General features: G+C 32.5%; 2 protein-coding genes and 1 long non-coding RNA gene across 11 annotated transcripts; 1 reads left to right on the top strand and 2 right to left on the bottom strand.

Moving 5' to 3' along the window:
• Positions 1-1018: 1018 nt before the first annotated feature.
• Positions 1019-18604, bottom strand: LOC106762316 (CSC1-like protein RXW8). 9 transcript variants are annotated; one of them, XM_014646156.2, is made up of 12 exons: positions 18272-18604; positions 16919-17274; positions 12892-13038; positions 11950-12013; positions 11617-11826; positions 8484-8675; positions 4956-5254; positions 3573-3849; positions 3107-3385; positions 1648-1881; positions 1401-1566; positions 1019-1309 (listed from the first exon to the last, which is right to left on the bottom strand). In XM_014646156.2, exons 2-12 carry the CDS (start codon positions 17194-17196, stop codon positions 1233-1235), a joined length of 2223 nt encoding a protein of 740 aa, XP_014501642.1. In that variant the 5' UTR covers positions 17197-17274; positions 18272-18604; the 3' UTR covers positions 1019-1232. The 9 variants fall into 9 exon arrangements, with proteins under 9 accessions (XP_014501642.1, XP_022636662.1, XP_014501643.1 ...); XM_022780941.1 differs by lacking the exon at positions 12892-13038; XM_014646157.2 differs by lacking the exon at positions 8484-8675.
• LOC111241680 lies at positions 14588-16550 on the top strand. Its single transcript, XR_002667910.1, has 2 exons — positions 14588-14682; positions 14770-16550. It is a non-coding gene; the product is annotated as an uncharacterized LOC111241680 (long non-coding RNA).
• A 2822-nt stretch (positions 18605-21426) lies between the features above and the next one.
• LOC106760450 (1-aminocyclopropane-1-carboxylate synthase 9) lies at positions 21427-26246 on the bottom strand. The gene is made up of 4 exons (XM_014643881.2): positions 26048-26246; positions 25509-25640; positions 23297-23457; positions 21427-22483 (listed from the first exon to the last, which is right to left on the bottom strand). Exons 1-4 carry the CDS (start codon positions 26186-26188, stop codon positions 21571-21573), a joined length of 1347 nt encoding a protein of 448 aa, XP_014499367.1. The 5' UTR covers positions 26189-26246; the 3' UTR covers positions 21427-21570.
• Between the last annotated feature and the right edge of the window lie 320 nt (positions 26247-26566).

Consider the following 26566-nt stretch of genomic DNA (forward strand, 5'->3'; position numbering starts at 1 on the left):
CGTTTGGAGAGTACAAGGTCTCAACTTAAATGTGTCGTGAGTGTAATTTAGAAAATGTTTAGTGAAAAAAAGGGAGTTTTTTTAATACTCTTTGTAATATCTTTTTATGTTGCAATTAGTCTATAGTGACTATGTTAAGGAGATATTGGTACAAATAGCAATTATAGATATGCAAAAGTTCACTTTAGCCTTGGTAGTGATATAAGGATATTTGTAAAGATACAATATTCTCTACCTATCACAACTTAGAGAATGTCAATAAAAAGTTATGGTACTCTCGTAAAGTTTTGACAAATAATGACTTTAAAGCATGCAACTTTCAATTGTTTTTCTTATTCCTATATAAGGAAAACATCACCATGCAAAAATTCTATTAGATATTACCAAAGATACATATGAATATTAAAAAGTGATAATTAGCCTTAAGTGTTATAGCATATAAAAAAGATGAGTAAAATATACACACAAAAAAACTTATTAGCAAATCATTGTTAGTTTGAAATTATTCTCAAAATTAAAATCTGGTTAAAATATTAATTTAATCCCTATTTTTTGTTTTGTGAATTTAGTCCTAATATTGTTTTTTATTCATAAAATCTCAATTTTCATCAATTTAATTATTTTTCTAACATTGCTTAAATAATTAAAGAATAGTGAACATTATTTTAATTTTAATTGATTTAAAAATAAAATTTAATGTATCAAATTAATATTGTGTCAAATGTAATAATAATGTTACGTGTACCGACTTATATTCAATCTAATTAATATATTTATTAATTTTATTCAATTCAATTTTAATTATTTTTTAAATGAAATAATTTTATATTTTTTTAAATTGAAATCAAATTTAATTTTTATATATTTTTAGGTTAAACTATTTAATTAATTTTTTAACTTAAAAATCACATAGATTATTAAATAGTTTATGTAATTCTTAACTTCTTAAAATTGGGGAGGTTAGATCTTCTCTCCAACGAAACCAAAATAGTAAGGAAGAAATAGATGAAGTGCATATTTATCACTAAACAAAATATAGCTTTTGTATTTTTCAGTCAGAATTGACAGTGTCTGTTGCACAAGTGAACTTCAAGGGACAATCCAAATCTTGTTTTCTATGTAGGTATTGGAACCCAGATTTTATCCGTTATCAAAATTGTTGATTCATGATGCTCCACCATTTTTTGGGGACACCACGATTCTTACAACATCTGCGGGTATAAAAACTAAAATTACTTCCCCCCTTTTACCGGTTTATCGAAACTATGAATAACTGGTGGCCATGATATATCTTCTGTCATTTCGTTGGCTGAAAAATAAAAACAAGAAAAATATATATCAAATGATATCCTTAAATTCAGATAGAAATTGAAAAACCTCCACTGGATATGGAAGCAAACCTTTCTCCATATCTTGCGGAGTTCGAACATCTTCTCTTTCCCCTTGACTGCTGAAACATTCGGATTGATTAGAACTAGAAAACTGGCAATACGCTGAAGTCAGCTGTTCATAAATCTGTTCCATTCTCCCACAACGCTCATCTCTCCTATCCATGTCGATAAGAACCTAAAACAAACAAGAAGTCAAGTGGTCTTACAAAGGAATAGAGTGGGGGAGGAATTGTAAGGGTAAATAAAGTGAAAGCACCTGTGTTGCATTGTTCTTAAATATTGGAAGAAATCGTTGCCTACAATATTGGTGAAATAGTACAGTGCAGATCAGCAATGGAAAGGTAAACCCTGATGCAACTGGTGACTGTTTTATTCCAAACACCCCAAGTGCAATAACTTGAGCGACGAGCAACGAAAGGACCGTTGTGTTGTGAGCAATGGGCCATAACTGTCCCCCGCTATCATATTTTTTAATATATACATTCAGAATCTGAAAATGCTAGTGTTAAGTCGAACCTTTTTTTCTATCATCATAAAAATTTACTACTAAACATTAAAGGTTCACTCGTGTCATGATGTCACACAAGGTAGAGTGAAATTTTTTAACTAAGAAACTGCTCAAGGTGGATTAAACTGAAGAAACTGCCACACACAGTAAACAAGATAATCAAACCATACTCAAAAAAGTTTCTTATTTCTAAAGTTGCGGACATGATCTACAAAATGAAGGCAAATCATTTTCTACGATTGTATTCTCAATCCGACTGATGTCTTGGGGCGACTAGTCTATCTGTTCTTATAGTCCAAAGGGAATCAGATCTACATACAAGCCATAAGAATTCACTTGAGTTCCAGATCTTCTCTTATGCCAATAATCCCTTCAAATTATATTCCTATTTCCACCTTGTAGCCTGATTCAATTTCGCGAACCTTGGTTTGAACTATATCAGCTGTCCTATGGTTTGTTTCAGCTACTCGTAACCACAATATATATTCCTTTCATTATACCTCGTGCAACAATGCTATTTTGAGGCATGGCATCACAAAATGAGGTGGTTTAATGCATTCATACCCCTGCTAAACGTTTTACCGTGAAAACATGGACGGGGAAATAGCTGCTGCTTCCACAAGATAAACTACAGAATGTCAGAATAAAACCTCGAGTGATGCATTAATATCGCACTAAACCATGGTAAAAGAAAACGCATTCAACCTTATAAATTTTACTCGATAAACAAGGTGACACCAAAACTGTGGATTTCTGATCCCTGAACTCGCATTATCCCCTAATAATTAATTGCATAAACCTCACAAATATAAAATTGCTCGAAAATTGTCACCACATTAAAATGTCAAGTTGGGAAGGGATTCAAAATCTATCAAATGCCCAAAATAAAACAGTGTAACACAACTTTTATTTTTTTATCAACAAATGTTAGTTATTAGTATTTTATTAGTAAAAGGAGTTGAATCTACAACTTCATCCACCCTCCCTCCCAAACCCATCAAACCAACCTTATAACTCTCAAGTGTTAGAAGTGGGAGTTGAACCCACAACCTCTCTTGCCCTCCCTTCCAAATTTACCACTAAGCCACCCTAAAACAAATATACAATGTCCGTAAAGGTAAATGTGTATGCATATATAAAGCATTAACGCAATTTAACTTCATGATTAATCAAATTAAAAGGAACAAAACATGTAAGAAGTACTAACCTGGTTTCGGTAAACGAGGTATGCCAGTACAAAGTAGAACAACAAGAAGGGCAATATTAGGGGTGCCAGAATAGAACAGGTGAACCCAAGGAATCCAAACAGTAAGATCCTTGGAACTTCTGTATGGTATGGAAAAGTTAGGAAGCCATTGATCGTATCCTCATTATACCCAAGTATGAATCTTTGGAACAGATTGCAAAAAAGCGGAAAGAGTTGCATAATTTCAAATGCCAAACTTGCCCAACCCGATGATAAAACATATGTTGTGAAGTAGGTAGCCTGTATGACATGAAAAAGTCACATTAAAGTGAAGAAATAATCATGGAAGAATTACTAATTCATTGTTATAAAAAACTTAAGGGAAAAAACACTTAGTTTAGCGATGCCAAAAAAAAAATTATGCAAGTGAAGTCCACACAAGGGATACGCAATTTTAAATATTGCCAAGTAAATATGGGCATATCACCTGCGCAGGAACAGCCTTGGCAAGTTGGGCAGGTAATTCTGTTAGACTACTAAATACTGCGAGTTGGCTGATAACAGACCCGGCAAAAACATTAACAAAAAAAACATTCCAAATTGTGAAGTACAAAAATTTGGAGCATGCACTCGTCTTCCTTTCACTACGAGAAACACATCCCTCCATTGTTGAAAATAGCATCACCACTGGTGGAACAGCATATAAAAATAAAACCAAAATCACACTTGGTAAGTAACCAGTCACCAGCTGAATCACAAATTTCCTGCAAAACAAATACTTGCTCAATTGATAAAAAATTTTAAAAAGGCTTAAAAATCTAAATTACCAAGCTAACCTTCACATCCTACACATAAATAATCATCAACTACAATTTATAATAATCCCCGTTACAGAAAAACAATGTTTTGACATTCTTTATGTGTAACTCATGTATTTGAAATGAGATACATATTGCACTGTGTCTGTTGAATTTCAGTAAGATTACATACTTGGCTTTTATTTGTTTTGAATGAGATTTCCGTAGCGGATACAGGAGAGATTGGGTACCTTTGCTGCGTTAATTTACAAATTTTACTTTGTTGTTTAATGGTTTGTTTTTATGCCAGTGAGTATCCTTTCATCCATCCACCCTTCTCGTTATAATCATTTTCTGACTTAATAAATTAATCTTTTATTAGAAAAAAAAAGTGTATACGTGTAAAGTTATAACCGGAAATTAGGTGAAGTAGAAGGACAAATAATAAGCAACTTTAACAAGTATTTCAAATACACAAACATCAGGTCAGAAAACAAACAGAGCAGATGGTACTAACCAATAAGCTTAATAGAAAGACAAATAAAATCTAGGAGAACTTACAAAAAATGAATTCTTCGTTTGGTAAAAATGTTTACTTAAAGATCAGACTATTAAATAGTTAAGCTAACAAGTGGGGTTATTCATTAGCCACTCTTCAACATAGTCAACCAGTTGAGTTGATCATCCTAAATGAAAGCGTTTCTACCAAGAATTCAGCTTTGTTTTTCTTCTTAAAATCTTTTCTTGAAGATTTACTAGCTTTGAACAAATTCTTCTACATCATAATTTATTGATGCATATCGCGAATCACAGGCGTCACACTGTAATTTGTAGAGTAATCGAGCATATGATAATTTAGTAATTGAGGCAGGCCTTTGATTGTACATGGATTCTTATATTTGAGGAGGTATTTGATCATATATATGGATTCTTATATAATACACCTTTGTTGCTCAGAGAGAAGGTTTCTTAAATGAAGTTCAACATTTAATTTTTCATGCATAAATATTTGTTACCAAATTCTAATCCATAAATATTGTGAAAATGTTGTCTGATGTGTAAATACAACTTACTTTTGAAGCATTCCTGTGAGAAAAGGGAACATTTTCTCAAGCTTGTCCAGTTGAGTCAATCCTTGGGCGAATGTGACAGGGATAAGGAATACAAGGACAAAGGTGACAGAAGCCGCAAATGTAGTTATCTTACGGATCCAAAGTTGCTTGTATGGTATGCAAAGGTTGGACCAGTAAACATCCTGTGGTTCAGGAGCTAGGTCTGTGACCCATAGCATAGGATTTGATGTTTGAAGACTTTGAGCAACGGTAAGAGCAGCATAACGGCTTTTAAAGAACACAAAGGCAGCTGCACATTCCTGTATTAAAGTCCAAACATATCCTTATTTTGTTTGTTAAATGAACACAAATTTGAAATGACATAAAATTGTGATTCTAGGACCAAAGCAAAGCGAGTATATGTGTACTTCTATAATTACAGTGGCAAAACAAATATCCCGGTAATGACTGCTTCATTTGTGGCTTAATACACAAGTAGTAGATATTACAAGTATTTTAACGTATCAGACCACCATATGACGACACAGAAATTAGAGATATAATCAAACGCATATAATAAGCATGAGATGAACTAACAAGCCAGTGCAAAATATACATTGAACTGTAAGATAAATTGAATATTTTCCACATTGAACCGTAAAATACACATCTATCGATCTAATACACAACGATCTTCTGAGAATGAACCCAAATAAAACAATTTGTAAGCTAATCGCACCCTATGGTATCCTTATCCAAAAGTCCAACCCTCCCAATAACTCACATTGTTACGTCCAAGAGCTTGAACGATTATTTTCTCTCACGACCCCCCTTAAGCTAGGGCCCCTAGTTGGAGTCTAACTAACCCATAGACCCACTTTACCATATACTAAAATTTAGTATATGACAAAGAAAGATCAAGCTCTTAAATAGTTTAAAAGAAATAGGCTTATATACTGTGATAAGACTAGTATTTAGAACTATAAAGAAAGAGATACTTCTTATTCAATGAACGTCTATTCCTTACCGATGGAGTAGGGAAATAGACAAGAACAACAAAAATTCCTCATGCAACCTCAAAACCTCCATAATTTTAATAGGTAAATTGGAACTGGCAACCTCCTTTTCCTGACCCTATTTAACCAAATAGAATGATCCTTCATGCTTCAATTCATGCAGAGTCCTCTTCAAAGAAAATTCAAATTTAGATGAAGTGGGAACAACTGTTAAACTTGCTCCCTTTCTCTCCTACCAATCGTCAATTTTAACTGCCCAAAATCAGTCTTCACCTCCCCAAGGCTTGCTAACCATTTCAGCCCCAAAACAATGTCAGCACCTCCCAAATTGAAAACGAAAAATTCTTGTTGAATTTGCAGACCTTGTAAATCTAGAATGAACACTTGACACTTTCCTTGGCAATGCACCTTATGCCCATCTCCCACCTCTACCACATATGGAAGTGTAGCTTCTTGCTTCAGCCCACATTTAGATATCAAATCTTTCAAAATGAAATTGGGGGAAGCTCCACAATCCAGATAAACGACTAATCTCACATCTCCAATTTTCCCTCAAAACTTCCAAGACTTAGCGGTAAGCCCGACTGTGGTACACAGATAATTGTAAGACCTGCCCTGCTTCCTCCAAATCTTCTTCTTGATTAACAAGATTGTCTTCAAAATCCACAAAATTAGACAAATCATCCTTGGTCATAAGCAGCAGGTGCAATTGTTTGTTCCTGCACACATGACTGGGGCCAAACTTTTCATCATTCCGAAAACATAGTCCCTTCATGATCTTATCTTGTAATTCTTCTTTTGACATTTTACAAAAAGGAGCTCCTCTTTGCCGTTGCACTCTTGGAGTACTACTCATGTTACTCAAAAGTTCGTTGTCTCCCCCTTTCCTTTGCTGCAACTACTAGCAACCACTAGATTCCCTCCATCCCTTGAATAACTTCCAGTCACAAAGTACTATTTGTATCCATTATTGGTTCGGCTAACGTTTTGAGTTCCTCCTTTTGATGTGACCCTGATTTTTTCTTCCACTATTTGAACATTCATCATTAACTCAGCAAAATTGTTGGGTTCGTACAACTTCACCTCAGCCTTGATATCTTCTTTCAACCCATTCAAGAAGATGACTACCAAATAGTTCTACTCAATGCCCTTCAAGAACCGAACATACTATTCAAGCTGCTCAATGTACTACTCCAATAAACCCATTTATCTTAATCAAATAAGAACTTCAAAAGAGTTTTTTAGCATCGTCGGTTGAAACCTTCGCACAACAAAAACCTTGAAGGCATCCCATGTAGGATTGGGATTGCATGTCTCCCACCACTAAAACCAATTTAAGGCTTTCCCTTCTAATGTAATCAAGATTGCCTGCATTCTTTCTTCCTCAGTAACTTCCTTCAACCTGAAATATATCTCCAACCGATTGGTTCATTCATAAGCCTCCTCTCCCACAAAAACAGAGATGTTCAATTTCCTCCACCTAGAGGAAGGCGCCAAATGCCCCATATCCTCCTCCCCTCTCATTTCACTGCCTTCGTTCATCACAGAAACGTCGTAGGAAATTTTCCTTCTGCACGACATCTTTTCCAACACAACAATGAGACCCCTAATCAAATCGTACAACCCCTGGAACCTCTCATGACATTGATTTTCTGCTCTGTCACGATCTTGAACCAGTTCTTGCACCATCTTTTCCAAGCCATCCATTCTTGTATTCACCACAACCTGACTTCCACCCCCATAAAATCAAGATCTACGCTCTGAATACCAATTGATAAGACCAGTATTTAGAACTATACAGAAAGAGATACTTCTTATTCAAGGAAGGTCTATTCCTAACAATTGTAGTAGGGAAATAGACAAGAACAACAATTAAAGCTGAGGTATTTCGAGAGGCCTCACTCTCCACGACCTTTTCCCCCAAAACTAAGATACAACAACATAATCCCCTCACACATCTAAAACAGACTATTTATAATCTTTGTTACAGATATAAAACATAATTGTCCTAACTGCCTTGTTTTTTTCTTCTACTATAAACAATTTCAAACCTATCATACTGTTTAAATAAAGAACCAATCCATCCTAATCAGCCATATTGGTTTGGGAGCTGGTCCAAGAACGATTTTGGTTCCACTAACTCAAAAAGAGTGAAGCGTCTTCGATGATGCCTTCATTGTCATGTTCCTGCAGATTATATAAGTAACTTGCCTTTTCTATGTTCACATTAAAAGGTCATTATAAATGATGAAGGGGAGCCTAGACATACTTCTACTAGAAATCGTTTATACTTGTTTCTAAGGTTTGAATTGGACAAATGTTGTTGGGAGGCCTAGACAAAGGTTTAAATTGGACAGTGCGGCAGAAGAGAAAATAAGTGAATCATTAAAAATCAAATAGAGATTGAAGAGGTTTCACATATTCATATTAGATCAAGAAAATTCTTATCATGGGAGTTCACTAGATCACAAAAAAGAAACGCATTATCACATTAAAATTGTAATTGTATAAATCAATCCAGCCAGAAATTGACCTTTTTTCTTGCATTTAAATGCACGTCAGAGTAGCCAGTTCTTCCGTGTATACTATCAGTTTCATTAGAAATAATCTTAAAAGAATTAGTGGATCCTCCACAAAAGTAACATTGCGCAAAACTTGGCTTACACGTCTGTTCCATTGAACCACAACCAGAACTGAGCATTTTACACATATATTCTGCATCATCCTAACAGAAAAAGATTAAAAAAAACAAAAGTTTAAACAACAGTAATGTCAACAAAGAGAAGAATGCTTGAAAATTTTATATTATTTTTGAAAGATTCTTAAGACCACAAGTGATATATAACAAGCCTAGGACCACAAGTGATATATATTTCGCACTTGTACTTCTTGAATCATAAATAAAAGCCTAATTACCCCGTCAAATAGGGAAATAGGGAAAGATTTCATAGATATTAAGAAATCCCACTAACTTCGTGAAAATGAAATTCAATAATTATGACCATGATAAAATTCAGGAACTGAAGCATGCCACAGATATATATGACCATGAAAAACATTCAATAATTAGGACCACGATAACTATTTATAAGCCTTCATTTAATAACTTGTTCTTTAGAGCATTGGTTCATGACATAATACCACAAAAACAATGACCACGTGTCCACGATTGCTACTTCAATTCTTCAAAACAAAAATAGAATTTTAGTAGTTCCACTTCCAGGACTCTTGGTTTGATGGGGGCACCTTAAATATAAGATCATTCATAAGTCCTAATACAGTGGCTTAAATTCTTGAAAGAGTTTATTCTTGATATTTTTATGCATAAATTTGTAGCGACTTCTGTATTGGATAGCCCTGAAAGGCTTCGAACGATATCTTTATCATCTCAAATGGACACCAAAATGCAAAAAGAGGCGTATATCAAAATATTGAAAAGAAAGGAAACCCATCTCAACTAAAAGTTCCTAGGATTTGAAACATTAAGAAAAAGAAGTACAGGAAAAAGTTCAACCAAATAACCAAATAAATTGCAAAGCATGAATTCCAAAATTAAAGAAAAACAGAAACTTATTTCCATAAGCCTTGATACAAGTTAATTCACCTTGAACAAAATAATGGAATTCTTGACTAGCATTGACTGTTATGAATATATTTATGAATGACATTAAAATAGAGAAAAAAACTGTTGAAATATAAACTTGATTTTGGGCCTTAGTTGTCTTAACAAAAGGCCTAAAATCCTAAGAATGTTTAACATGTTCTAGAGAGACATTTTAGAAGCGTGTTCTACAAAGGATCTCTTTAGGATACCATTTTAGGGTAGTATGTGGATATGCTAGTACTTGTGGAGAACGTCTAGGAAGGCACTTATTAGATTAAGTACGTGTTGGCAAAATCCTGACTATAGGTTTATTAGGAACCACTAGTATAAATAGGGTGGTTGTCCTAGAGTTTGTGTCAAGTCCAGAAAACCTTGAAGTGATCAAATATGACTAAATTATTCTCTCCAAAATTCTAGTCTTCACATTCTTCAAATATTCCCTTCATTACAAAAATATCATTTCAAAAAATGACATTAGAGCTTGAAGATCCTATCTAAAGAGATGGCATGTAGCATCATGGTTCCATTCCTAGTTTCAATTCTCAACAAGAGCAACTATTGACAATTGGGTTGTTATAAGATGAAGACTCTTCTTGGTGCATAAGATGTTCACGAGATAGTTATGAGAGACCATATCAAACCAAAAAATGAGGATAATCTCTCTCAAACTCAAAGGGATATAGGTTGAAAGACTCGAGACAGAGAGACAAGGTTCTTCTTTTCAGTCTAACAAGGATTAGATGACTATATTTTGAGAAGATATTTGAAGCAATTTATATAAGATCAAAACAATGATGTTTTAATTGTATGGTTCAATGTAGATAATTTTATCTTTAAACGTAGCAATCCAAACACATTCAATAAATTTAAGAAAGAGATGACAGAAAAGTTTGAAGTAAAGTAAGAAACAGAGACATCTGTGTTACTCAAGAAAGCTATGCAAAAGTGACAAAAGAGTTTGAAGTAAAGCAACAAGACAAAAGACATTTTCATTACTCATGAAAGCTATACAAGGAGACGATTAAAAAGCTCAAGATGGATGACAGTAGTTTGATCGATACACCAACAGAATGTGGAATGAAGCTAAAGATGCATAATAGAGTGGATCCCACACTTTTCAAGAACTTAGGTTGAACCTTAAGTTACATGAAGGATCGAACAACCAACTATAAGACGACAAAAGAGGATAAAGGAACAATAAATTCTGGCTTGTACTATTCTCTAATTATTACAAGCTTCTTTTATGCTTTGATAAGTGATTAGAGAAGAGATATGGATGATCACAAGATGAAAATTGGCTTTGTGCTTTACATGGGAGACACTATCTTCACATGGATGTCAAAGAAGTAATCGATCATCATTACTCTTTCCACATGTGAATTCTGGTATGTGGTTGCTACCTGGTGTGTTTGTCATGCAACTTAGATGCAAAATCTCGTAAAGGAGTTGAGTTCATCACAAGAAGAGCAAACCAATATTTTGATGGATAACAAGTTAACTGTATCTTTTGTCACAAAACGCATTTCAGTTTACCGTGATGTAAGAACATTGATACGCACTGCTACTACATTAGAGTGCATTGCGAGAAAGGACACATGACTAGAATGTGACAACCCATGATTACGAAATATGAACTTGATTTTGGATCTTAGCTTTCATAATACAAAGCCCAATTAATTGCTATATATGTTTAGAATATTCAAAAGACATTCTAGAAACATGTTCTAGAAATATCTCTTTATAATGTAAGCCTAGAGTAGTAACTAAAAGAGTCTAAAATATATAAGTAGACTATTATTTGTGGTGAAGTTCTAGAAAAACACTTGTATTCATTCAATTATGTGCGGGAAAAAAATCCTAATCGTAAGTTTACGAGGAGCACTAGTATTAAGCCAATAGAACTAGAAGTGATCAACTGTATAAGTACTTTTTTCTCCCATTTTCCCTTTATCAAACTTTCCCTTCACTACTAAAATGGCATTCTCCAAAAACTCCAGAAATATTAATTTAGCAGCATTTTGTAAACACCATAAAAATAGCAAAAAGTCAAAAAGAGACAGACCTTCAGTTTCTGGACTGAACCAGACTTATACACAATTTGGTGCGACAAATATGTTGAGGGGTGATAAAATGAAAAAAACTTTTTCACTGTTTCGCAGTATGATTGATCTGGAGACCAGGGTATTCCTCTGACAAGAATTGCAAAATGACTAGGATTTGGCTGAGATGAGGTAATATGTAGTAGCCGCAAATTAGTAATGCATTTGTATTCCTGAATATTATTTCCACTTCATTAGTCAATATTTAAATATTTGAAAAGTAAAGCATAGTTCACTCTAAAAACAGATAAAGAAATTAATCTTGCGATTTAATGTCGCAAGTCACAACTCCTTACAAAGTAAAGAAGAGTACAAGCTGTTAAAGTTATGATGTATAATGCGAGACAATGAGCCCAAAGCCTGACATCAAGCAAAAGAATAAATGCAATCAGTAAGTAGCAGTTTGTATAGGAGTGTTCCTGATTGAAATCATTAACTATTCACACAATATCATCTAAACAATGGAAGCGAAAAAAAATAATAAGCATGATTCTATCTTTCTAGTTGCTGTTAGGAGAAAAAGGTAAAGCTATCCCTATCAAATAATAAATAAGATCTAATTTTACTTAAATCACTTTAATTTAAAGTGTATATTTTAGATTTTGAGGCAACAAAATTTTTCTGAAATTAAGTAAATTCACTCCTATTGCCAATTTTCTTTTATCTAAAACTCTTTATTTGTTACCCAGTGTTTGAAAAACTATCATGTATTTGAAATATATATAATAAAAAAAAAATCTTGATTAAAGTTTTAAAGTATTAGATAAGATTAAGGTTTTAGGGGGAAATTTTTTTAACATCTTTCATATTTTCATTAAAATTTAACATTATGTTAATTAGTCATGCCCAAAAGAAGATTTAAAACAATTTTGTCATATACAAAGAAAGATTCTAAATAGAAAAAAATTATTTTAAAGTAGTTCAAGATCTCACAACAAAGCATAGCCTGACATATAAGTGAGAATAAATTTCACGTTAGGAAGTCCATTTTGAGTTATTAAACTTTCTTTTTTTCTTAATAACAAAACTTAATTTGCTTCAATTATGACAGACTTCATTAGTTATTAAAAATAACTTGAAATAACATATAATCACAGCCTTGACAGGTCCAAAAGTGATAAGGTCAAGAAATCACTTTCTTTTTTCTGTTGTTTATTCATTGTTTCTCAGCTTCAACACAATATTGACTACTCGACATGATGGAAATTCCCATTTAGAATAAAGTAACTGCTTCATACCACTCGGATCCTTCTTTAACATTCTCAATAGTAAATACTTCCAGTGACTCAAAAGGTATATTCTTATGTTTTCTGTCCCGACCATAATAATTCACTGGAAGAACTAGAATAGTGCAGATGACAGCAGCAACAGAAAATACTCTAATACTGAAAGAAAAATCGATACCAATAGTTAGTAAAGCACTAGAGCCACAAAAATGGACAACAAAATTAGTTTCCACTTCATTCTTATGTTTTAAATTCAGTAACATGAAATAGTGCGGAAAGCAAACTCATCAAACCCAAACAAGTAAATTTACCATACTGAAATTAATAAAAACAGTAAAATTCCATAGAGGGCATCAAACTCAAACAAGTAGTAAACTTACCAAATTGAAACTAATAAAGACGGTAAAACTCCAAGGACCATAATTACCAAAAGGTACTTTGGTGACCGGATAACTCAAACTGAATTACCTATATAAATTAAGCATAATTTATAGCAACGTAGTATCTCTTCTGTAAGAACAAGTCTCAGTTCCAGTTTGATGAGGCCATAATGCAAGGATGTTGAGCTAGCAAGGGTAGTAGGGTCAGTCCCTTGAAGCGGTTAGGAGTTGTTATGGTGAGAGAAAGAGAAATTTCTTTATAGGGGGATGTTGAGAGAGAGAGAAGGGGAAGAGGAGAAGGTTTTGGGTATAGATAATCATCTTGATTTCTCTACATAGAAGCTTTGCTCTGGGAATTGGAGTCTCACTCCTTTTGTTTTTCCTATCTTTCCAATAATATCATATACCTTTCTATCACCTATTGTGCTTTGTTCTATTTCTGTATTTTTGGTATCCATCAATTTGGTCTGACCTGTCGAATTTGTGCTAGTGATGGATGCCAAAATGGGGGAAGAAGAAAACCATCGTACAAATCAAGGAATTAGCAGAGGAGGATAACATTGAGTCGCAAGTGAACTTGTTGAAGGCTGAAGGGTCACAAATAAGAGAGTCGATTGAGGAGCTTAAGGCCCAGGCAGAGGCAAAAACGAAGCTGATGGAGGCGATCTCCCTTAGCTTGTCGCAAAAAAGAAAGGAGGAAGAAGGCAAATCAATGGACTCAAAGAAGAAGAACGAAAACAAGATTGTCTTAGGGTCTGGATTGTGCCCCCTTCAGGGGATGCAATGGAGGAATTTTGGCAATCAGTCAAGAACATCGAGTTGCCCTTGTTTAACAATGATTATCCTCTTAGCTGGATACTAAAGCTAAAATTTATTTCAGAATCCAGAAAACCATTGAAGAGGTGAAGGTCGGTTTGGCACAATTCATTTCTTCAATTCTTTGGTGAATGACAGTGAAGATTTGTCTTGGAAACAATTGAAGGAAGCTCTGCTGGAGAGATATGGAGGTTGGGGAGAAGGAAGTCGTTATGAGCAACTTACAGTGCTTAAACAACTTGGGAAGGAAGAAGAATATATCAAAAGTTTTGAGTATTTGGTTGCTCGGGTACCTTGTATTCCTAACATAGGCCACGTGATAAAGGCATAAGACATTTACCCTATCAAGAGCAAATTGATAGAATGCAGAAAGGATTATGGTTTAAGTGTAGTGAACCCTACCATCCTTCTCGCGTATGTCCAGATAAGCAGATAAAAATAATGATATTGGAAGAGGGCAATACACAGAATGAAGCAGAGGTTGACAGATCAACACTTGAGGGTGACTAGACTGACGATGACGCAATCGAAGGAAACTACAGTGTTTCAAGCTTCCAAAGTTTAGTGGAGGATAAGTCCACTCATGCCCACACTTTGAAATTGAGAGGTAAAATTAAAGAAGTTCCTTTTCTGATTTTGGTTGATAGTGGGGCAACCCACAACTTTATTTCTCAGAAATTAATGGAATCTCTAGATTAGGATCGTGAAAACACGAGGAACATGAAGGTCTTGATGGGTGATGGCCATTTGACTCAAACAAAAGGGCTATGTCATGGCTTGGAGGTGGAGCTCGAGGGAGGTAATTTCAAATTGGATGCCCACTTATTTGAGTTGCAAGACATCAAAATGATACCTGGAATATCGTGGCTAGCATCATTGGGGGAGATATTGGTCGATTGGGGAGATCAAGTCATGAAGATCAAGATTCTAGAGGGCATTCACATTCTGAAAGGAATGATGCATTCTAAAAATGTCCCCACAACATTAAAGGCGATGATTGAGGACAAATCTGAGATGCAAGGGAAGGACATGTATGAACTCTCTCCGAAGCAAAATGAATTGATGCAAAAGTTGTTGGGCCAATTTGACGCTGTCTTTTAGGACCCCAAGGGACTACCTCTAGTGCGATCGAAGGAACATGCAATCACGTTGCTGCCAGGGGTAGGGCCTGCCAATGTACGCCCTCGTCATTATCCTTATCACCAAAAAAGTGAGATAGAAAGACAAGTTTGAGTGTTGTTGGAGGATGGCCATATTAGGCCTAGTCAGAGTGCCTACTCTAGTCCAATATTGTTGGTAAAGAAGAAAGATGCTTCTTGCCATATGTGTGTTGATTTCAAAGCATTGTACCAGATAAGTTCCCGATTCTGATGACTGAAGAACGGTTGGACAAGCTACGTGGGTTTCATTTTTTTTAAAGATTCGACCTAAAATTTGGATACTATCAAGTGAGGTTGAAGGAGAAGGACATCCCCAAAATAGCTTTCAAAACCCATGAGGGCAATTACGAGTACTTGGTAATGCCTTTCAAGTTGATAATGCACCTTCAACCTTTCATGCCCTCATGAATGAAGTTTTCAGGTAGCAGATGCAGAAGTATGTTCTAGTCTTCTTCAATGACACTTTGATATACAGTGTAGATTGGAAGACTCATTTGAGTCACTTGGAGGAAATTTTGGGTATCCTAAGATCCCACCAACTCTTCATTAATAAAAAGAAATGCTTATTTGGACAAAAAAGTGTGGAAGACTTAGGCCATATTATTTTCCAAGAAGGCATAAGAGTGGACCTAGCAAAGGTTCGGAGTACACAGGAGTGGCCAATTCCAAAATAGTATAAAAGGTGTATGTGGCTTCTTAGGGTTATCAAATTATTACCGAAAGTTCATTAAGGAATATGGGAGAGTGGCAAGCCCCTCATGGATTTGGCGAAGAAAGATGCATTTTGTTGGAATGCAAGTGCTCAACAAGCCTTTGAGGAACTCAAAAGAAGGATATTAGCTACTCGTACCATTTGGAAAGTTGGAGATGAGGCCACTTGGGAAGATGAGATTGTGTTGAGGAGCCAATTTCCCACTTAATCTTGAGGACAAAACTGTTGTTGCAGGTGGGGCAGTGATGAGACTTGTATAGAGATGAAGCCCAAAGAACCATTGGTCCATTCTTATTGGGGAATACGGACCCCACCAAGTGGAAAGTATACATGAGAAGAAGGAAGAAAGGCATAATTCAAGGATGCTGAGCTGACAGGAGAAGTAGGGTCAATCCCTTAAGGCTGTTAGGGGTTGTTATGGTGAGAGAAAGAGGAATTCTGTCATAGGGGGATGTTGTGAGAGAGAGAGAGAAGAGGGAGAGAAGGTTATGGGTATGGAGAATCATCTTGATTTCTTTGTATAGAAAGCTCTGCTCTAGGAATTGGAGTCTCACTCCTTTTGTTTCTCCTATCTTTTCAATAATATCATATACCTTTCCATCACCTATTGTGCTATGTTCTATTTCTGTATTTTGTATCCATCACAGTTATTATTGCATAAAGTGTTTATCTTCATTTATTTCAGAGACAAACAAATCATAAAAGTGTTGTGTTCACATTCGGCATTTTAACAAATACTGATCAAAGAATTTTGTAGTTCATAATGCCATGCCTAATATCATAATTATTGAGCCTAAAAATGTACAATCTATTCAATTCTACTTATTTAAGATTAAGATATCTTCACTCTGTAGGTGGGGGCATCTTATGGATTTCTGATTAAAACTATAGTTTAAGCATTTCTTTATTTAACCTGCCGTAGTATAAGACATGCAGCTTGAAAAGTTTCAATTTTAAAATGATTGAGCAACCTGAACACAACCATCCTGCTAAAAACCACAGCATCCAAGCCACCGGTAGTCAACATTTCCTCTTGAGTTGTTTCCCATGCTTTCATTACCCAAGTAGGAGAGGGAACAAATCTATCCAAACATAGATCCCGGCTTTTCGAACTCCTGGAAGCTAACCTTTTTCCAAAGTACACATTGACATTGCTGGGCTGTTTTCTTAATATTGAATAGAGTGAAAAGAGCACCACGCACACGGCAATATTAATTCCAGCAGAGGTTAAAAGAGCAGCAATGTCCATCTCTGCCTACTGAGGCAAACTTGACTGATCTCATTACCCAAGAAGAAAGACACAAGACATCCAAATCAAATCCATCACCTGAATGAATAATATTCCAATTAATGGCCCGATAAATATGGATTTCTTAGGACAAGTTCAGGAATGCAGCATATGTTGTTCCCTTTAATTATTTGGTTAAGTTGCACCTTAACCTGTGTGAATTAAACCTCAAAAGCAGTAGTAGAATATACCGAGAAGCAAAGATTTTTCAAATAAAAAAGAATGATCATTCATCTGAAACTTGCACACACCAAAACCAATCAAGAGACGTAAAGTTTAAATGCAAAAGCAACACGGAACCAAGTATTATAAACCTTTCATCATAATAACTAATACCCTCACGCAATTTACCAAGGAATACCAGAGAGACTATATATTTCATAAATATGATATTGTGACTATTCTACTTTGTTTTTATGAAATCGCAGTTAAAGCTGTGTACGCAACTAAAAGGTACGATAAGGAAACAGGAAAATATAAAAACGATTTAAAAAAACTTGTGCAGTAAATTACTAACATAGAAAGAAAGGGAAGGATGGGTTGCCATTAAGTTCAACTGAACATGTTTCAAATAAACACTAAATAGTGAAACCGAATAAACTTAGGCACCAATTGAAAACAGATATTTCATATATATGTATAACATATGACCAAATAGACTAACTTTGTTTATGGAACCAATGATTCGTAATCACAACACCATGTAAGCCAAACGCAACGAATTTCACCTCGCCTCGAGTCAAGGAGTAAACAGAACAGCATAATAGAGAAGCCCGAAAACAATCCATGAAATGAAAGGGAATGGTGCGTACGCACATAGTTGGCAACACTAAGGAGATCAACATGCATATCATCACTTTAAAATACAAAACATCTATACGATACAAGCATATATTTATACTATCATTCAAGGTTCATACAACTAGAGAGTAACATGCGCACACAAGCATTGCAATGAGGAAAGTATCTGATAGATCAAATGCAGTTACGGAAACAGGGGAATGACAAGCACGAGAACATTAGAGAAAGAAGATACCTGCAAGGAATGAATAATGCGTAGGTGAAGGACGTTGAATTAGGGGAGAAATGGGTGGAAAAAGCACAATGTCGAAGAAAATAGAACGTGGAGGGGCTTCCCCTTCACGGAAGGTTTTGTGCAGAAACCGGTAAGGGAAACCCTAACAGTTTTTGCGTTTTTTCTCTTCTTTAATTATGCTCTTCGAGAGATGAGAAGAGAAGGTGGTGGATAGTTAAACATGGAATCGCTTCAAAATCGTGTGAGTGCGTCGCTCTCTCTTTCCTTTGCAGCCAGCCAACACACGAATAGCGTGAGTAACGGATTCTCCACGTGGCCACCAATCCCACATGCCAGAATGCGCACCAAATATTTGTTTGATACCATGCCTTTGCCGTAACTTAATCCTCGAATCGTACGAAATGTCACGTCAGCGCATGGATAATGTTATGATACAAGAAAATACTTTATCGTATAGTTGTTTACTTTTACACTGATAAAAAAATACTATTATATTTTAACATTTTTTTAATAATAAATTATAAGTTAATATTTTTTTTGTTTTGTATATTTGAAACGGATAAGTTACATAAATGTTATAAAAAAATTACTAAAAAAAATTGTTAAAAATATATTTTCTTATCGAGAATTACTTCTCCTTTACATCTCTTGTAAATTGAATGGTATATTAATAATAATTCTTTTAAAAATATCTTTAATTAAATATTTAAATGATACAAACTATTCATAAATTTACATTTACGTGAAATTATTTTCTTGAACTGATTTATATTCACTCAGCATACCAAAGATCTCTGCTAACTTTGAAACAATGATACAAACTGTTCACAAATTTATTACTTTCGGCTGATTTAACTAATTTAAAAAAAAATGTAAACTGATTAAAAGTTGTAGATAGATAGAGACGAAGGGATATAAGATTGTTATTTTTATAACTGTTTCACTAATCATAGTTATTTATTAATTAATAATGTATGGTTATTAAATTTTGTTCAGTTGGTAATAATATTATATGTACAATTTTTGTATTAACTGGTCATGTAAAATACTCACAAAACATGTAAATTTTCAAACAGCTTTAACTTTTCTTTCATTTCAATTGAGAAGAAAATGGGTTTTAACAAAACTGTATCGATTTAAAATTGCGATATTTTATACTTTTATTCTTTTGTTTAACTGTTATTTACTTGATAGGAAATAAATAAAATAAAATATCCTTTTGTCTAAAATTTTGTAATTGTATTTCCCCAACACTTAAGTATACCAAAAATATACTTATATATTTGCTGTATTGATAAACATATGAATAAAATGAGATATAAATGAGTAATTAGATAATAAATGAGGTAATAAATTGCGTGAGCACGTAATTAGATGATAAATAAGTAGCAATATATTATAAACATCTTCTAAAAAAGCTTATATTAAATATGTCTTAAAAAGATATAAACATCTAACTTTATATCATTTTTACACCACAAAGTTTTCCGTCATAGCAACATCTAGTATTAGTACATGAATTAAAATATATATCTATCATGCACACATAATATTTTATGATCGATCATTTGGAAAGGATTTATCTCTTCAACAATATGAGCACAAGACATGCATCTTTTATTTTTTATATATTGTTCAACTTTGACTTTATTATATTATTAATATAAGATTAAGACTCATATTTAAATTTTCAATAATTTTCTCATAAGGTATTCTCTTTACATTGTTATTTCTTCCATTAATCTGACTAGAATGTCGAAAACTTTTAAACCAATAAGTGCATTATATTCGAAAGATCTTTTAAAATAAAAAAAGATACAAATATAAGTTTACTTAAATATATATTACAAATAAAGGATAAATGAAAATAAATATTATCTTTATCTTCACCCAATTATTCTTCTCCTTTTGTATCTAAATACTCGTATACATATATAGTGGTAGAAACCATCACACCCAATATGATAGAAATAATAAAAAATATATATGAGTGGAGTAATTGGATAAAAATAATAAAAGAATATGGTTGAAGTAGGTTAGGATTATTCAAAAATTTGAAAGTGAAGACAAAAAAAACATTGGATTAGTTGGTCCATTAGAAGAAGGTAAAAATGTAAAACTAGTAGAGAAAAGATTTGAAAAATAAGAAGATAGGTGCAACCAATAAAAAGAAGAAAATAATAATAATCATAATAATAATAATAATTTTTTTTACCCCAAACGACATACATAAAATAACATTAATTTTAAAATGTTATCCCTTATACTTATATCGTCATTGATATCTGTGAAACGTGTTTATCTTATCTTTCGTTAAAAAAAAACTTTAAATACAAGAATTCATTTAAACCGATCACTAAAATGAACTTTTAATTTTGATACTATTCATGAGTCATTCAAAATGCGAAAACATTAAAATTGTATAAGTTGACCGATGTAGTAGATGATATGGAGATCAATAAATTGAGTAGTTTGAGAAAGAAAAAGTTTACTAAGACTATTTTTAAAATTACATTCATTTAAGTCTCGTTTTTAATAATATAATAATATATATTACACTTTTAAAACAAAAGATAGTATACATATGATTAAAATATTATTACTTTTTAATGTCAAATGGACGTAATTTTGCTCTTGTGGTCTCAAAATATCACCACCATCGGAGAAAAAGGTTGACTAAGAAAATAGAGTCTTCAAAGGTAATCACGAAATCATCTCATTATTCAACGGCAAATTTTGCTCTACAAATGTTGAAATCGTCCTAAGAATTGCTGTTTTATTTTTTCTTAGTGTAATTAATATAATTTCAAATATTGGTAACCATGTTATCTGTCTTCAATTTTCTCACCATTAATTGTTCATCCGGTAACTTCGTTGTTTTTGGTGATGATAACTTCCTCAACTAAATTTGGTTTTTGAATTTTATTTTTTTTTTAATTTTTCACATATATTTTGAGCTATATGACCTAAATTCATTATTTTTATTTATCAGCATTGAGTATACGCACTATTATTTATTCCGTCTCCTTATTTTCAAACTTTATTATAACCCATTATATTTTTTACTTTTTTTCAATTAATTTAGAATTTATGGAGTATTCTAAAGAATATAGAAATTAATCAAACGCAATTTCAGACGTAGATTAAATAATTTTCTAGTAATAACATTTCCATAAATTGCACTTGAAAGAATATAAAATCATAAGTAGAAAGAAACTCCTCCTGAACATGATTTGTTGCAGTATAATATTTTAGGAAATATTCATCACCCCTGCAATAATCTGGAAATGGAGAGCCACTCAGCAATTGACCCTGACAGATTGCTCACAAGTACAACCGTTATCGTTGACAACAGAGACGGTTGAATCTATAAAAGCCTTCATTCGCCGCATTGCAACTTTTAAGGTGGCTTCGGACATGTTGGCAAAACATACCCTAAACCACCCAGGTTCAGAGCAGTGGCAAGAAGAGCCAGGAGAAATGTTCAACCCAACATGGCAAAGAATCATCATCCAAAGCTCCTTTTCTGCCTCAAAAGTCGCAGAGTTTAACAAATGTCTCATGTCCACCCAACAGAACAACCCTGCATTGCTTTTCAAGCACTGAATCCCTGCATTTCTCAGACCACAAACTAGCATCTCCATGCGCCTCTTCACTCTCCTCTGATTCTCTTCAATGTAATTAAAAGCGAACTTCTTGTCCTTCAGCACGTTCGCCACCAAATGTTGAGTCTGTGATGAAACCAATCCAAAGCTTGACATTTTTGTTGCGGCAGCCAGCACAGTTTCGTTTTCAGAGTAAATCATCCCCACCCTAAATCCTGGTACTCCGAGGTCCTTGGAGAGACTGTATATTATGTGAGTACGATTCCGAATGTTGTTGATGCTGCTTGTTCTCTCGTTCACAACCTCCATTATGCTCACGAATTCGGGTGGGTCGAAGACCGTGCCCGAGTAGATTTCGTCGCTGATTATGTGAATGTTGTTCTCGATTGCGAAATCAACCAGAAGGTTAAGTTCCGCTTTGGTCATGGTTGTTCCTAGCGGGTTCGAGGGATTGGTTACTAAGACCCCTTTCACTTTGAGATTCAATTTTTGTGCCTTTTGATAGGCTTGTTTTAAAGCAGAGGATGTGATTCTGAAACCATTTGAACTTGAGCAATGCAATGGAACAATCTCAACCCCTGTTCTCCATTTCAGATCTCTATCAAACCTATACAATTTACAATATAAAATTATTTTTCTCATTTCACACACATAACACCACATAATATAAGGCTAAAGTGGTAATAATAATAATAATGTCCTTTTTTAAAAAAAAATAAAGAGTAAAAATTAAAAAAAAAAACAATATTAAATGAATGTAAAAAATAAAATGTTTCAAAAAAAAAATTTCTACGGTCAAATAATTGGCTTACGTGTATAATACATTTTTTTTTAAAACAATACAAAAATTTATATTTTGATCACAATTTGTCCTTATAACCTATGTGAAATAAACGTATAAGTGTGTGATATTATTATTACTCTTCTTTTTTATATTTAACTTTTGGGAAAAGTTAGTTTGATAGATACTTAAAAAAAAAAACATTCTTTTAACATAATTCTTAATAATATAATACTATAATCATGATTTTAAATTAAAAAATATATAATTATAATCACAATATTTTTATTTAACCATGTGAAATGAATGTGTTTATCGTTTTCTGTGTCGAAGTACGTTAATTTTAAGTTTTTTATTAGATTTGGATTTTATATTTTTTTAATTTAATTAAAGTTTTATTTTAAAAAAATAACCACTTAATGAGATCTTTTCCATTAATTTAGAAATGTTTATGTCTTAAAATTTAAATTTTTCATTTATCAAAAAATTTAAACGGTGTTAATATTAATCTAATGTTATATTAAGTCTTTTTAATAAAAAAACAAAAAATATAAATATAAAAATAAAAAAATTAAATATAAATGACCCAAATTATTAATTATATGATTAATTGAGAAGAGAAGAGAAGAGAATTTATACCCGGGATAGTAGGGTGTGGGAAGAATGAAAGCCTCTCCTGGATGAGCAAGGCAAAACATCATAATCTCATTAGCAAGAGTGGCACCAGCGGTAAGGACCAGCTTCTCCGGAGCAAATTTTATTCTATTTCCTCTTATTTTGGACATAAATTCCACCAGTTCCTTCAAAGGACCAAAAATGCGTTTTTAATTTTAAATGCGCTTCTTTATAACAACCAAAATAACAGGATATATACAAACAACTTCATCACTAATTTTCTTTCAGTATAATATGGTAATTAAATTGACTTTTATATAATTTTTATATAATAATAATAATGAAATTGATTTGTGACTGAGATCAATCTCTATTATTAGTTATTAAAATTTTAATTGTTTATCATGATTATATTTTAAATTATTTTTTAATTAAATCAGTAACTAATTAATTTTATTTTTTTAGAAACTAGTAATTTAATTTTTAAAAGCAGATTTTTTTTATCAGTGATAGATGTTGTGATACAAACTTTCTGTACATACAAAATATTTAGCTATTTGAAAAATGCTAAATAACTTTTCATTTTGCATATATGTATTTTTAAATAACAGTTTCATATTTATTTTAACTCGACTTGTGTTAAATAAATATGTTCGTATTGTTTTCAATAAAAAAAAAAATAGAGTTGTTTCTAGTTATCTACGAAAAGATAATCAACACGAGTTACCAAGATAATTTTCTTTTAATTAAACGAATCTAAAGTATAGCAACACCATTTGTACCAAAGATTTATCTTTTTTTTTTTTTTTTTTGTTGTTGACTGTTTTTCTTACACTGATGACTTCATGATCAAGTACGAATACCCATAGCAGCGCAAACATGTTACGTTGGACGCGAGAAAAGTCTTCACGTATCATTTAAGAAAACTATATCAGTAATTACATCCTTTAAAAAGAGAATGATTATAAGTAAGAAAATGAAATGTAAGACAATATAGCAACATAGACATATTATGTTGGACAAGATAAAAGTGTTCATGTACAATCTAAGAAAATATCATTGAACACTTAACCCATGAAAATGTAAGAAAATAAAGAATGGTGCCAAGAAAAAAATTATTTTAATGAAAGAATAACACGACGAGTTACCAAAATAAAATTAAATGAAGAAACTACACTACAGTGACAACATTGTAGGTGAATTTTATCTCTCTTTTTTAGTATAAGGATATTTTTTCTTGGATTACTTCAAGTACGAACGATGGTAATACAATCATGTTATTTTCATTCACAAGTTTTCTTAATATTTCGAAAATATTCACAAAACACAATGTGTTGATCTGACAATTTGTATCATTTTCTCTTCGTTTCACTGTTTATAATTTATTATCTTTGATCAAAATATAAAATATGAATCAATATTATTAAACATTTTTTTCATTTAAAAAGTTTTCATCCTTTTTAATGTAATAATCAATTATGGTGTGTTTATAATTTATTATATTATGTTACCAAGCTTTGCATTTTACTCACTTCCAGGTATAATTCTTATGAATAGTAGATAATAATTCGTTTCATATATATATATATATATATATATATATATATATGTAATAATCAATTATTTCTAACAACAATCAATTAAGTTTTGTTTCTCTTAAAAAGAATTTCACATTCACTAGTAACAAATTAAGCTTAATAATAATCGATTATATCATGAAAAACATAATCAGTATATTTAAATATAGTCAATTAGTTACTTCAAAACTTCTTTAAAAAAATTCTCATCTTTCAAACACAAATTTCACATCTTTCAAAAATATAGAGAATAAAAATGGTGTAAATTATACACATGCTACAATTTTAACTTTTGAAACAATATGACATTATTTTTCATTTGAAATTACAACTCATAAATTGGTTTATATATATATATATATATATATATATATATATATATATATATATATATATATATATATATATATTCTTTGTTGTGTTTAAGTAAAAGTTAAGTCCTTACACATTCAGTGCCAAAAGAATAACAGTAAATTTAACCAATAACTTATTTTAATTTTATTATGTGAATATAATAATAATATTATTATTAATATATGTTACTATTGTAATATAACTATATTTATTTCTCAGAAAACGTATATTAAAAATCAAATAAAAGTTAATTACAAAAGGAAAAAAGAATGACCACCCATATTTCCTTATTGTGTCTCTCTTACCTTTTTTAAAGCAGGTAATCCATGATAATCTTGGAACAGGGCAAGCTCTCTAAATATAGATACCCCATCTTGCTTCATCCCCACAATTTCAGGATTTCTCTCCAGCCATGATTCAAGAAGGTCAAATGAAAGCTGCAAATTAAGAGATTTCAGCAAAAAAAAAAAAAAAAATTGTTGAACATCCAGCTATACCTACAGCATGAATAATATGTCTATATTTATATATTAATTAATAGCCGCACACCAAGGAAATTTACATGTGCACCGCACTCAGAAAACATTGTGTTGTTGCAAGGTCAACTGGTCAAGCATGCTTGTAAATAAAAGCTTCAAACATTCTCCTGTCGTTCTGTCGGGACTTTTTGTTTACTTTCTTCTTTTTAAACACGAAGCAGATCTATATTTGATAATCCAACTTTTGTTCACATGTTTAACGGATATAATTAACAGTAAGTAATAGTTGTTAGCAGAGCAAGGAGCCTATATAGTTGATAGGAAGCAAATGAATGTGTGTTAATTAAGATGGTAATTAAGTTAACCTGATTCTCTGCAAGTCCCATCTGAATGATTCCGGTTGGGTTTCGAATGAGGTGATAAGGATTCTTGTCGTACTCTTGCCATCCTAGAAAGTAAGAAGAGTCTTGGCCATGAGAGTCCTCACTAGCCTTCCTAGACAGCATGTCTGTTAACCCTAAATCACTGTGCGTCAGAAAAACTGACTCCAGAATCAAAACACAAGTGAATGCTGCCTGTGGTGAAATAATGATCTGCTATGGTTCTCTATTTATAAGGACCAGATCTTAGAGACATCACCCCGACAATGGGAATGACCTCTTCCATTCACATCATCAAACCAAGCATGTAAACATTTACTACTTCTATTAACTAATTATTATATATTTTTATTAAATTTATTTTTTTTTCAATAAATACTTTTTTAAAATAGATATATTGATAAATAATATTATATCACATTTATTCCTGTTTTCATATCCAATTGAAAATTTAGTAAATAAGAAAATATTTCATAACAAAATAACATATCTAGACAATATCCA

Source organism: Vigna radiata, chromosome 5 (genome assembly GCF_000741045.1).
Source record: "Vigna radiata var. radiata cultivar VC1973A chromosome 5, Vradiata_ver6, whole genome shotgun sequence".
NCBI classification, from domain to species: domain Eukaryota; kingdom Viridiplantae; phylum Streptophyta; class Magnoliopsida; order Fabales; family Fabaceae; genus Vigna; species Vigna radiata.